General features: G+C 40.3%; 2 protein-coding genes and 1 pseudogene across 2 annotated transcripts; 1 reads left to right on the top strand and 2 right to left on the bottom strand.

Moving 5' to 3' along the window:
• Positions 1–4,444: 4,444 nt before the first annotated feature.
• On the bottom strand, positions 4,445–5,286 carry LOC106341590 (annotated as a pseudogene).
• Positions 5,287–5,445: 159 nt separating this feature from the next.
• Positions 5,446–6,569, bottom strand: LOC106340282 (zinc finger CCCH domain-containing protein 28-like). The gene is made up of 2 exons (XM_013779157.1): positions 5,830–6,569; positions 5,446–5,682 (listed from the first exon to the last, which is right to left on the bottom strand). Exons 1-2 carry the CDS (start codon positions 6,413–6,415, stop codon positions 5,456–5,458), a joined length of 813 nt encoding a protein of 270 aa, XP_013634611.1. The 5' UTR covers positions 6,416–6,569; the 3' UTR covers positions 5,446–5,455.
• Positions 6,570–10,129: 3,560 nt separating this feature from the next.
• On the top strand, positions 10,130–10,917 carry LOC106338028 (uncharacterized mitochondrial protein AtMg00810-like). The gene is made up of 3 exons (XM_013777099.1): positions 10,130–10,196; positions 10,402–10,443; positions 10,493–10,917. Exons 1-3 carry the CDS (start codon positions 10,130–10,132, stop codon positions 10,915–10,917), a joined length of 534 nt encoding a protein of 177 aa, XP_013632553.1.
• The last annotated feature ends 2,098 nt before the right edge of the window (positions 10,918–13,015 follow it).

The raw sequence follows: 13,015 nt of genomic DNA, 5'->3' as shown, positions 1-13,015 counted from the left end.
ATGGAACAAGTGAACAAGAGAGAGACGAGATCTGGTCACCACCACAACACCACACAGCCACCACCATCACCACACTCGGACGATCACCCCACCACCACTAGGACGACCACCACCACCACCACCGGCAGCTCGGCTTGCTCTCGGGGGACTCGCGGCGAGGAGAGAGGAAGAGATCCAACAAAAAGAGAAAGGAGAGGGAGAGAGAGAGAGAGAGGCGTGAGAGAAGAAGAGAGAAAAGGAAAAGAGAAGCTTGACGGCTAGGGTTTCCTAGTCTCTCTAAATCTCTGCAGAGCTTCGCTCCAGTTTCAGAATGAGAGAAAAATGTGAGGAGTCAACTTCATTTATAGAAAAAGGAGGGAACCCTAGGTAATTTACCCTAATGGGCTGCAGTCTTAACGGGCTCTCCTTAAGAAAATTTTGGGCTAGGAACCGGGCCGTTACAGAAGTTGCGAAGGACTTGTGGGACATCATTCAAAAGAGGTTCTCCATTAAAAGTGGAGCTCACTTACAACAGCTACGCAATCAGTTGGCTTCCTGTAAACAACAAGGAACTAGCGTCGATGATTACTTCGGTCGATTATCTAAGCTTTGGGATGGTATTGCGGAATGCACCAATTCCAAGCGATGCACCTGCAATAAGTGTGAGTGTGATCTTAATACTGCTGGAGATAAGGAACTTGAAGTCCTGAAGGTTCATGACTTTCGCTCTGGTCTCGATGATGCTTTCCATGGAGTAGTGCGCTCGCTGATTTGTGCAATCGCTCCACTTGTCTATCAGATTATAGTTCAAAACGAAACTATACGATCTGGTGTTGTAAAAGACGCTGAGATTATGAGTTTTGGATCTCAGATTTCAGCATCTAGCCCTTCTATTCGTGATGATACTCGATCTCGTTCCTCAAACCGAGATGCTGTACGTTTCGTTCCTGGTAATCGTGATCCTTCTCGAGTATGCTCAGGATGTGGTCGTTCAGGACATGAGGTCTCAGGGTGCTTCAAAATAAAGGCTATCCAGAGTGGTGGGAAGACAAACCACGTAAGAACAAAACTCCATAACATGCTGCTGGTAAAGGTCGTGGATTCACACCCAAGGCAAACAGTACCCAAGTTGTGGCTGCTAACTCTGCATCGGCAGGCCCTCATGCTCTGCCCTCATGCTCCTCTCACAGAGGCTGATCGACAAGGTTTATCAGGTTTTTCTGATGCTCAGTGGCATACTATCCAAAATATGTTCAGTTCATCCAATATCAGTGATCGTCTAAGTGGTAAGAACAATGGTGATTTCTGGATTGTAGATACTGGTGCCACGCACCATATGACAGGACAGGTTGACTTGCTTCAGGACATTCGTCCCATTTCTCCTGTCTTCGTCAAGAAACCTGCTGGTGAACAAGTTCTTTCATCACAACAGGGGACTATTTTTCTTACACCAACTTTGTGTTTGAAAAATGTTTATTTAGTTCCTGATTTTCATATAAATCTGATTTCCTTTGGTCAGTTGGCTTCTGATAACTCTGTTGTGGCACAGATTACTGATCGTTTGCTAATCCTTCAGGACCGCACTACGAGGATGCTGATTGGAGCGGGTGATCGTGAGAGAGAGGGACTGTATCGTTTTCGCGAGATTGAGACTTTGACTTCAAATCAAGCTGTAGTAGATGAGGCTTCAACTGATATTGTACTATGGCATCGACGGTTGGGCCATCCTTCTTCTCATGTTCTTGGGAAAGTTCCAGGCATCAGCAGTTCTTCTATTAATAATTTAGAGCTTTTACATGATAGTTGTGAAATTTGCTTCCGTCAATGTTTTCCAGATTCTTTGATTAATGCAAAAGAGATTTTTGATTTGATTCATTGCGATCTATGGGGTCCTTACCGCACTCCAGCTTTTTGTGGATCTCGTTACTTCTTAACAATTGTTGACGATTGTTCTAGAGCAGTCTGATTGTATCTCTTACCCGATAAAACAAACGTTGCTCAACAGCTACAAAACTTCTTGAGAATGGTTGATCGACATTTCTCCAAGAAAGTGAAAACTATCCGTAGCGACAACGGCACGGAATTCATGTGTATGTCTCGATTTTTCCAAGAAAATGGAATTATTCATGAGACTTGTGTGTTCATACTCCACAACAAAATGGTCGAGTTGAACGTAAACATCGTCACATTCTTAATGTTGCTCGAGCTCTGCGGTTTCAAGCTACATTACCGATTGAATTCTGGAGAGAATGTGTTCTTAACGCCGCGTATCTAATCAACCAGACTCCATCTCAAGTTCTAAAGGGTAAAACTCCATTTGAGATTTTGTATGATAAACCACCATCGTTCAAACACCTGCGTGTATTTGGTTGTTTAGCATATGCTCATAACCTTGATCATAAAGGTGATAAGTTTGAGTCAAGAAGCAGACGATGTGCTTTTGTAGGATACCCTTATGGGAAGAACGTTTATACGATCTCGACAAGAAAATATTCTTTACATCACGAGATGTGGTTTTCTGTGAATCCACATTCCCATTCTCTCAGAGTATACCGGCTGAACTTTCTTTACAAGCGGTGGAACCACCTGTTGTTCCTACCAACGATGAAGTTCTATCTGAGGACTCATCAGACTCTGTTTCTGCTATCGATGCTGATCCTAATAATGACATGACTCTGCATTCCTCTGTCTCGTCTTCTCCTGAGGAACCGGTTGTATCTTCATCTTCTCCTGATATATTACTTGGCCGTGGTCATCGTTCTAAGCTCTCAAACAATCGTCTACGCGATTACCTCGTCGGTACAGTCTCAGTCGTCTCTTCCTCCGAGTCCTCTGTTCCTCAGCTATCCTCAGGTACGAACTATCCGCTATCACATTACATCTCTGATGAATGTTTTTCTGAAGGTTACTGGTGCTATCTTACCGCAATTACTACTGCGGTTGAGCCAAAGTCATCCAAAGAAGCAATGAGCTTCGAAGAATGGAGGCAAGCTATGAAAGCTGAAATTGACTCGATTGAGGACAACCACACATGGTATTTACAAGAACTCCCTCCTGGCAAAACTCTAATTGGAAGTCAGTGGGTTTTTCTTGTGAAGTTCAACGCAGACGGCACAATAGAACGTCACAAGGCACGCGTAGTCGCTCTCGGAAATCATCAAAAGGAAGGGCTTGATTATAAGGATACATTTTCACCGGTTGCGAAGATGAAAACAGTTCGCTTAATCCTTGATATTGCAGCTAAACGAAACTACGAAGTTCACCAAATGGATGTTCACAATGCATTTCTTCATGGTGATCTTGAGGAAGAAGTATACATGAAACCTCCACCAGTGTTTTCACGACCAGGAGACACATGAGTTTGTCGCCTCCGCAAATCTATTTATGGTTTAAAACAATCGCCGCGATGCTGGTTTTCCAAACTTGCCGATGCACTTACAAAATACGGGTTCAAGCAAACGCGATCTGACTACTCTCTGTTTGTCTTTCATCATGGAGGTATTTCTCTGCAGATTTTAATATATGTTGATGATTTAATCATCACTGGAAACTCACCATCTGCGATTCAAGAATTCAAGGATTATCTCTCTACATGCTTTCATATGAAGGACCTTGGTATCACAAAATATTTTCTTGGAATAGAAATTGCTCGCAGTCCTACTGGTATTTATCTTTGTCAAAGAAAATATGCCCTTGATATTGTCACTGAAACTGGGTTGTTAGGATGCAAGCCAGCTGGTTCTCCTATTGATCAAAACCACAAGCTTGCTTTGACAGAGAGTCCGTTATTACTTGACCCAATGAAGTATCGACGTTTAGTAGGAAGGCTGGTTTATCTTGCATCAACACGGCCAGATCTTGCATACTCAATTCATGTCTTATCTCAGTTCATGCAACGACCACGTGAAGAACATTGGCTCGCAGCTTTAAAAGTTGTGCGATTTTTAAAAGGGACAATTGGGAAAGGTATTCTTCTTCGAGCTGACTCTCCTCTTCACTTGACTGGTTGGTGCGACGCAGACTGGGCAAGCTGTCTTCTTTCTCGACGTTCTCTCACAGGATGGATTGTGCAGTTTGGGGATTCTCCTATTTCTTGGAAAACTAAGAAGCAAAAGACTGTTTCTTGTTCATCGGCTGAAGCCGAGTATCGTGCTATGGCTGCTATATGCAAGGAATTGAAGTGGATAAAATCTCTTCTACACGAAATCGGTTTTGATCACACTGATCCAATTACTCTTCATTGTGAACACAACAGAACACAATAATACTTCTATAAAAACCTGAAGATGGTGACACAATAGAGGACAACAATATTTCTCAAGAAACACACATGGAATGACTCTTATTCTTTCTCAGTGTATTCTTAGGGAGATCTGACTACAGATCTTTATTACAGTTTCAAATGTCTACAGCTATAAAGAACACACACAAATATAGAATTGATTTGCTAAGATAATAATGAATATCACCAAGCCATCCCGTATTCTGCAGCTTCATACCGACTAAGTTCATTGACATACATCGCCTTACCCATGAAATGCCCTGTAGAATGTGACCTCGAGAATCTCCAAGCCAACGCTTCCCTAAGCCTTTTACTTGAACTAGTACTAGTACTAGGAGCGTTTCCTCTAACATGACACTGTTTCCTGTTTGGTAATATTGTCTTCTTTTGATCTTCACATTAACATCCGTCATCTTAACCATGAAATGCCCCGTAGAATGTAACCTTGAGAACCTCGTAAGCCTTTTACTCGAGCTAGCGCTAGGAGGATCCTCTTGGTCATGGTTCAGGTCTTGAATAGTAATTGTAACTGTACTATGCAAAGACTCATGGCTTCCAGATCCGACCAGTCCTGGGTCTAGCTCACACCGGCAAACAGGACAAGTCTTGTGTGACTCAAACCAAAGATCAATACAAACTGAATGAAACCCATGGCGACACATCGTTATGAGCCTAACGGTGTCTTCCTCTGAAAACTCTGACAAGCAGATAGCACATTCCGTACATTGGTTTTTCATCGTTGCGGATGAATAAAGGAAGACAGGAAACGACTTGATGATAAATGGGTCGAGGCCTATGTTTTCAGGAGGGGTGGTGAGTGGTGACGTGGATTAGGTCACCGTAGGGCGTTCTCTGACGGGTCCAAGCTGAGAACACCGGTGAAGAAAACATTTCCAGAAGAAGAGAGAGATGAATCCGCAGACAATGACAAAGAGAAGAACGCAACTTAAGACTACGGTGATGGGCATGGCAACGCTAGGGAAAACTTCAGTAGCTGGTATTGTTGATGTTGTTGTTGACGCCATTTCAAGATTGATACGGCCTGGCTTTCACCAGTTGCTTGGGAAGGAAGAAAAGGTTTTGTTATGAGAATTGCTTGTGAGAAAAGAAAGTTTTGTTTCTAAGTGAGTAGAGAGAAGCGAGGAGAAGGAAGTGGCTATGGTAAAAGAACACATGAGTGGCTTGGCAGAGACTTTATTCAATATCGTCGATCCAATCACCATAAACCCGGCTGATTTTATCCGGTCCTTTCCATTTCCTTACAACTCTGACTCCGTTGGGTTTCTGAGTAACGGCATTAGATGTTCTGACTCCAGGAGAAGCAAGACTAGCTTGTCCTGTCTTCTTTGTGTCAAGAGTGGAAGATGTTCCGATCTTACCTTCTTCTTCTTCCACAAGTCCCCCACCAAATCTATGCAACTCTACAAAACAACATCATAAAAAAGACATAAGCTTTACTCTTAACATTGCAACAACCTTCTATCCTGATCCACTCATCGTCACTCTTATCTCAAGATTCATCAAGCAGCATTATATAAAGCACACATTTATAAAGGCGGAGACTTTACCTGAAGCTCCATGAGCAAAACGGCAGTTAGTACCGAAAGGACAATACCCACTCATCTCCCACTTGTTGCACATCCTTGTCTTCCAATTCGGAGAAGCAGCAGCAACAACATTGCCTCCACCACGATGACCTAAACTAACGGCAAAGCCCTCTCTGTTTCTCGAAGCCTCGTCGTGTAGAAACGTACAGCTCTCTCCGTAAGGACACCCTTCTCCGCTGTTAAACTTCTTGCAATGCCTTCCCTTGTACGGTCTCACACTCTCCCCCGCCGTCGGACGGCGGAGCTCCTCCGCGCTGTGAGCGAAATGGCAAGTGCTCGCGACGTACGGACAGCTTCCTGCGCGGAAGTTGCAGCAGAGCTTGGTCTTGAAGAAGGCTTTCCCGATCTCGGAGGAGGAGGAGGAAGAGGGAGACCCGCGTGCTTTCTTCCACGGAGACTCTGTGTCGTCGTTGTTGGCCGCAGAGACACGGCTGTAATCATCCTCAGTGGCGGCCCATACGGGACTGGGAAACGGATTCTCCGGAGGAGGGTCGTTGGTGGGTATGACGTGGACTGCATCGGTGGTGGAATCCCTGCGATGACTCATCACGTCGACCGAGAAACCCTAAACTAGTAACAGAGGAGCTCTCAAAGTACAGATTTTTAACTTTAAAAGGCAGAGGAAGAGAATGAGAGAGAGAGTGTGGGTAAATGAAGAGGGAAGTAGTAGTAGACAAATATGAACCAATCAAAATCTTAATACTAGCATCTAATATTAATAAGCATCAGACAGTGACTATCTGAACCAAAGTGTGTTCTATAAGCTAAAATCTTTCGGTTAAGAACATCATTATCCCTAAAAGACACTTAGAAGCTCTTAAGCTTTTTTTAATAATTTTTAGTTGGAAAAGTGAGTTTAATAGATTTTGTTAATAGATGGGTATATTTGTGTGGTGTATTGCAAGTCACTTATTTAAAGTTTCTTAAAAAAAATATTTTTTTTATTAAACTTCAAATTTTATTTATAAAATTATTAAACATAACATTTTAAACATAGATTTTTAAATAAAAACAAAATAAAAAAATTATATTACAGTATAGTTAAATAGGTTCAAAGTTAATTAAGTACATTTGTTTGAAGGGGAAAGTGAGCCAAACAATCCTAATTAGCTAATCAACCAATCAGAATCTTCAAATACTTAAAAGTTAAAGCTATCTTATAGCCTCAACAACAGATGCCACAAAGAACCATGCCTATACATATGAAACTACAATCTGAAACAAATCAGTTTCAACTACGTTTAGAAACTATGATGAATCAAATCAATGTTGATACAATATTACAGAGAATCACAACAAGAAATGAGTGTAATCACAATACGTACTCCTCAGGTTTACCGAAACTATCTATGGAAGCAAACACACACACACAGATGGCGAGAAACAGATCGAGAGAATGAATCGAATCGAGTCGATCAAAAGCCAATCTCATGAAGTCCACATGAATCAACAAAGAATGTTAGCTCGTTATCTAGATTCCTTACCAAATTGGAAGATCGGCCAATAGTATCACCAAACCCTAGCTGCTCCGTCGCCTCTGGATGATGGAATCACAATGATCAACACGTTCTTCTCAATGATCAGAATCAGAATCACAATGATCAACATGTTCTTCTCCTACTCCTGCAAGAAAGGTTTCAAACCACCACCGTCACCACCGGCACGACAACAACTACCAACACACTCCTGCAACAAGTGTCGTCCTCATCACTGTTGACATGAAGAGAATAAAGAGCAAGAGTAAAAGACATGAGTGTTGACACGAAGCAATAAAAGCAAAAGTAAAGACATGACGAACCTGATTGATCATGGACATGATCTCCATGGACAGGAGATCATGGACAGGAAATCAGGGACATGAAAACTGAAGCAAAGAAATGTGTGAGACTGATTTAAATATCTTGCCTGAACTCTTGGACGAATTTAAACAAGTGGAGGCAACTGGATATAGCTGTTGGAGTGTGGAAATAAACCAAAGTCACATGATATGCTTAGGAAGGAAGAGAGAAGTGATCCGAAAGTAACTTACCCAGATCTGATCTTGATTAGTCTATTCATCTTCATTTGTTTATTCATTTTCATTGTCCTATTCTCCTTGCTAGATTTATTTATATAACTATTGTATACACTAAATTAATCTAAGAAAAAATGTTTCTCAAATATTCTTGTCTCTCTCTCTTAGATTCTCTCACATATCTCTCTTAGTTCTTCCCCAAAATCTCTCAAATAATTCTCATTAACTCTCATTAATTCTCATGGTATCTGAGCTACAAGCTCTTGAAACCTAAATCTCTTCCGCAAATTGTTCTGGTTTTATTTCTCTTTTTCTCTTTAAAGTCTCTTATCATTCACACCAGTCTCTTTCCTCTGTTCTTGAATTTTTTCCAGTTATGTTCTTGTGATTCTTGATGGATTCAAGAGAAAACTCAAGAATGGTGGTGATTCCAGTTACTCTTAAAGGAGATAACTATCTACATTGGGCAAGACTAGATAAGATAGCTCTTGGATGCAGAGGGCTTTGGGAGATTGTTGAAGAAGGCAGACCACCAAAAAAGACTATCCTAGGAGAGGATAGCAAAAAGGTTGTTGTTGCTGATGCTGGCGCCAAGAAGAAATGTCAAGAGGACCAGTTGGTGTTGTCCATTCTTCAGCACAGCCTCACTTCAGGAGGGTTACTCCTATTGTGAAACTTCCAATGAGCTGTGGAATACACTTCAGAAGGTCTATGAAAACAATTCCAACATCAGTAGACTCTTTGAAGTCAAGAGGGCTATCAATACTCTTAGGGCCTGACTGGTTTAAACACAGAGGTTGCGAGAGTTTGCGGATGCAGACGATTACGGTTTCTAGCGGTTTTAAAAGATTTGTACGACTGATACTGCGGTTAAAAATTGGTGCATTTGCAGGAGACTTATGACTGGTTAACTACCAAATGCGGTAACGGTCAAATAATAAATTAACAATATTTATATTTAATATACTTATAAAAATATCAAAAATCATAAAATTATAATAAATATAAATTTATATTTAGAAAGTTATAATTTTATTTTTTTTTTTAAATTATTGAAACTATTTTTATTATAAAATTTTATAATATTAATTAAATATAATAGATATATTTTAGTATTTTTATAATTTCAATTTTAAATTTTTTATTAAATATTTTTACTTTTGTATATATATTGTTTTTTTTTAAATAAAAAAATTATGTCGGTTTGAAGCGATTTAGAGCGATTTGAGTGATTGTTGCAAACCGCCAACAATCGTTACCAACCGCAAAAGCTGCGTTTGCGGGTGGTACCGGGAAAACCAGTCGCCCCCTTAGTCAAGAGGGCAATGATTTTGATAAACATTTTGGGAAGTTTAGATCCTTGTGGGCTGAACTTGAGATGCTCTGGCCAGCAACTATTGATCCTGATGTGCTTAATCAAAGGAGAGAGCAAGACTATGGTCTTTGCTTTGCTGCTTACCCTCCATCCAAGCTATGGCGACCTCATCAAGCACATCCTAAGTAATAAGGAGCTATCTTCTCTAGATGAGGTATGCTCTGAAATTCACAAGGAGAAAGGCTTAGTTTGTCTCTTTGGAGGAGGAAAGAAAGATATGGTGCTTGCAAACCAGGCTGATGGAGCAGCAAACAGTATGCCTTCTCTACCAAGGGTGGAACCTGTCCCTGAAAAAGTACTATCTACTGCAGCTGATAGTATTGAGAGCACTCATCCTGATCGTGAGGGGGACAGTAGAAATGTTGAGCAGTCTACACAAGCTCAACCTGAAGAGAACTCAGTAGCTCATGATCAAGATGAGATGCCATCAGAATCAGAGGCTGAGACTCAAGTAGAGGCGCCAAGTGAAGAAAATGAAACAGAACCTGAGCAGATACAACCTTTCAGAAGGAGTACAAGGATCAGTAAACCTTCACACTGAATCAACACAAGAGTTTACTTCAATGCTGAAGCTGTATCTCACCCAATAAGCTGAATCTGTTAGAGATGAGATGGGAGCCATGATCAAGAATGATACATGGTTTGAGACTGAACTTTCAAAAAGAAAGAAGGCAGTGACAAGCCGGCTTCTCTACACTATTAAGTATGGAGCCAATGGAAAACCAGAAAGAAATAAGACAAGACTAGTTGCAAGGGGATATACTCAAGTATATGGTGAAGATTATCTAGACACTTTTGCACCAGTGGCCAAGCTTCACACTATAAGGATTCTCTTGTCTCTTGATGTCAACCTTAAGTGAGATTTATGGCAGATGGATGTGAAGAATGTCTTTCTTCAAGGAGAATTGGAGGATGAAGTCGACATGAGACCACCTCCTGGTCTTGAGAATATAGTGAAGCCAGGAAATGTTCTCAGATAAAAGAAGGTAATTTATGACTTGAAGCAATCTCCAAGGGTTTGGTACCATAAGTTGAGCACCACCCTCAATGGAAGAGGCTTTGTAAAGTCAGAAGCTTTGTAAAGTCAGAAGCTGGTCACACCTCTTCACATTAACTGGTAAGCAATGTATTGTGGTCATCTTAGTCTATGTGGATGACATTATCATCACTGGTAGCAACAAGGAAGGTATTCTCTCAACTAAAACCTTTTTTAAAAAATACTTTTGATATCAAAGATTTGGGAGAGTTGAAGTACTTTCTTGGGATTGCGATCTGCCGCTCTAAAGAGGGGTTATTCTTATCTCAAAGAAAGTACACACTTGATATTTTAAATGAGGCAGGAAACCTTGGGAATAAAAATGCCAAGACTCCATTAGAAGAAGGATTCAAGGTACTGAGAGAGGGGGAGTATGAGTCTACACCATTTGGAGATATCAAGAAGTATAGAAGAATGGTGGGTAAGCTCATCTATCTAACCATCACCAGACCAGATATGTGCTTTGCTGTGAATCAAGTGAGTCAACACATGAGAGCTCCTAAGGTGCATCATTGGAATATGGTGGAGAGGATCTTAAGGTACCTAAGAGAGGCGCTTGGCCAAGGAGCATGGATGGTATGTAGCAATAGTACTGAAGTTGTTGGATATTGTGATGCTGATTGAGCTGGAGACAGAGTTGATAGGAGATCAACTACAGGCTCATGCACCTTCATTGGAGGAAATCTGGTCACATGGAAGAGCAAGAAGCAGAAGGTGGTGTCTTGATCAAGTGCTGAGGCAGAGTACAAATCAATGAGGAAGCTCACAAGTAAGCTTATATGGATCAAGGGACTGCTAAGGGACTTGGGTATTGAGATCAACACACCCATGACTATGCATTGTGACAACAAGGCAGCAATACACATTGCATCCAACTCAGTCTTTCATGAGAGGAAAAAACAGAGTGAAGTGGACTGCCACAAGGTGAGACAGGCAGTGGAACAACAAGTGATTCTTCTATGCTACACAAGAAGTGAAGATCAACTAGCTGACATATTCACCAAGGCAGCTTGCAGCAAGGTTTGTGAGTTCATTCATCTTAAGCTTGGACTCATAGACTTCTCTTGTCACTGATCATCTTCCCATGAAGTGTTCTACTCTTTTTCCTTTGTTTGGTTTTTGTCCCAAGTAGTCTTTTCAAGTATATGTTTTAATGAGGAAATGCTTCATGGTTTCCACGCTTGACCAAGTCCCTATGGTCAAGCTTGAGTGGGAGAGTGTTGACATGAAGAGAATAAAGAGGAAGAATAAAGACATGAGGAACTGATTGATTATGGACAGGAGATCATGGACAGAAAATCATGGACATGAAATCATGGACAGGAAATCATCGACAGGAAATCATGGACAGAAAAACTGAAGTAAGGAAAGTTGTGAGACTGATTTAAATATCTTTAATAAATTGCGTTTTGTAGACTGCGAAGAACATACGACAAAGAACACAAAGTGAGAAAGAGAGAGAGAGAGAGAGAGAGAGAGAGAGAGAGAGAGAGAGACGAAGAAGATGACCGAGAAAGAGAGAGAGACATGATCGAGAGAAGATAATGCAGAGGAGAGAGAGACAGTGAGTAATGGAGATGCAGAGGAGAGAGAGAAATTGAAGAATGATGAAGGGGCTGTTGCTGTAAGGTACGGAGAATTGGGCTGGGTAAAAAACCCGAAACCGAACCGAATCCGATCCGAAAAAGTAGTACCGAACCCGGACCGACATTGATAAAGTATCCGAATGAGTTCAAAATTTTGGTATTTAGATAACCGAAACCGAACCCGATCCGAACCGAAGTATTATGAGTATCCAAATGTATCCGAAATAGACTTATATACCTAAATATATTAATTATTTTTAGATTTGATATATATTTAAAAGCATCCAAGATATATAAGATACTTTTAAGTTATCCAAAATACTTGAAAATATATACAAATAGTTAAAAATAAATGTCTAAATAACTAAAGTATACTCAAAACACTAATAATACTTAAAATATATATCGATTCTGTATTCAAATATTCAAACAAACCTAATAAAAATGTTAAGTTTAAGTATTTTGACATATGTTATTCAAATTTATATGTAATATGTTTTTTTTATAGATTTTGTGAAATTCAAAGTATATAATAAATTTTAAAACTTTTAAAATAATTTAAATGGGTTATCCGAACCCGAACCGAACCCGCAAAGATCCGAACCGAACCTGAACTGAATTTTAGAAATATCCGAATGGGTCTGACCCCGAAAATCCGAAACCCGAATAGACCCGAACCAAACCCGAATGGATACCCGAACGCCCACCCCTAACGGAGAATTTTGAAGTTTATTTAAATAAAAATAATTTTATTTTGAAATTGAAATTTTGTTTTTTTTAAATTAAAAAAAAAACTATGTAAAAACGAAAAAATTACCTCCTAAAAGTCACTTTTGTTATAAGTAAGAAGAGAAGAGGAGAAATTGGTGTGTCTTATTACATGAGTAATGAGTCCTTTATATAGGATTACAATAGCTTGTGGACAAAGTCACTTGGAGAACAAGTAAAGCTTGGAGAACAAGTATATTTAATACTTGCCATAATGGCATCACCATAATATTCATAATACTTCCTCTTGATGTCCATTATGCGCGTAAGATGCTGCCTCGTTAAAAACCTCACCAGGAAAACCCAATAGGATAAACCATAGTTAAAGGAAAAAGAGTGCAGCGTGCAATGACTTCCCCTCATGTGTA

Source organism: Brassica oleracea, chromosome C4, assembly GCF_000695525.1.
Source record: "Brassica oleracea var. oleracea cultivar TO1000 chromosome C4, BOL, whole genome shotgun sequence".
Classification (NCBI taxonomy): Eukaryota; Viridiplantae; Streptophyta; class Magnoliopsida; order Brassicales; family Brassicaceae; genus Brassica; species Brassica oleracea.
The sequence above is the reverse complement of the archived record's forward strand: the minus strand, read 5'-3'. Positions and strand labels throughout refer to the sequence as shown.

Excerpts from the sequence above, each read along its gene's own strand:
- LOC106340282 (XM_013779157.1), bottom strand. The coding sequence starts at position 6,415 with ATGAGTCATCGCAGGGATTCCACCACCGATGCAGTCCACGTCATACCC. Across the intron at positions 5,683-5,829 it reads TTTTGCTCATGGAGCTTCAG|AGTTGCATAGATTTGGTGGG; the intron begins GTAAAGTCTCCG and ends GTTGTTTTGTAG.
- LOC106338028 (XM_013777099.1), top strand. The coding sequence starts at position 10,130 with ATGGATGTGAAGAATGTCTTTCTTCAAGGAGAATTGGAGGATGAAGTC. Across the intron at positions 10,197-10,401 it reads CGACATGAGACCACCTCCTG|TCTATGTGGATGACATTATC; the intron begins GTCTTGAGAATA and ends TGGTCATCTTAG. Across the intron at positions 10,444-10,492 it reads CACTGGTAGCAACAAGGAAG|ATTTGGGAGAGTTGAAGTAC; the intron begins GTATTCTCTCAA and ends TTGATATCAAAG.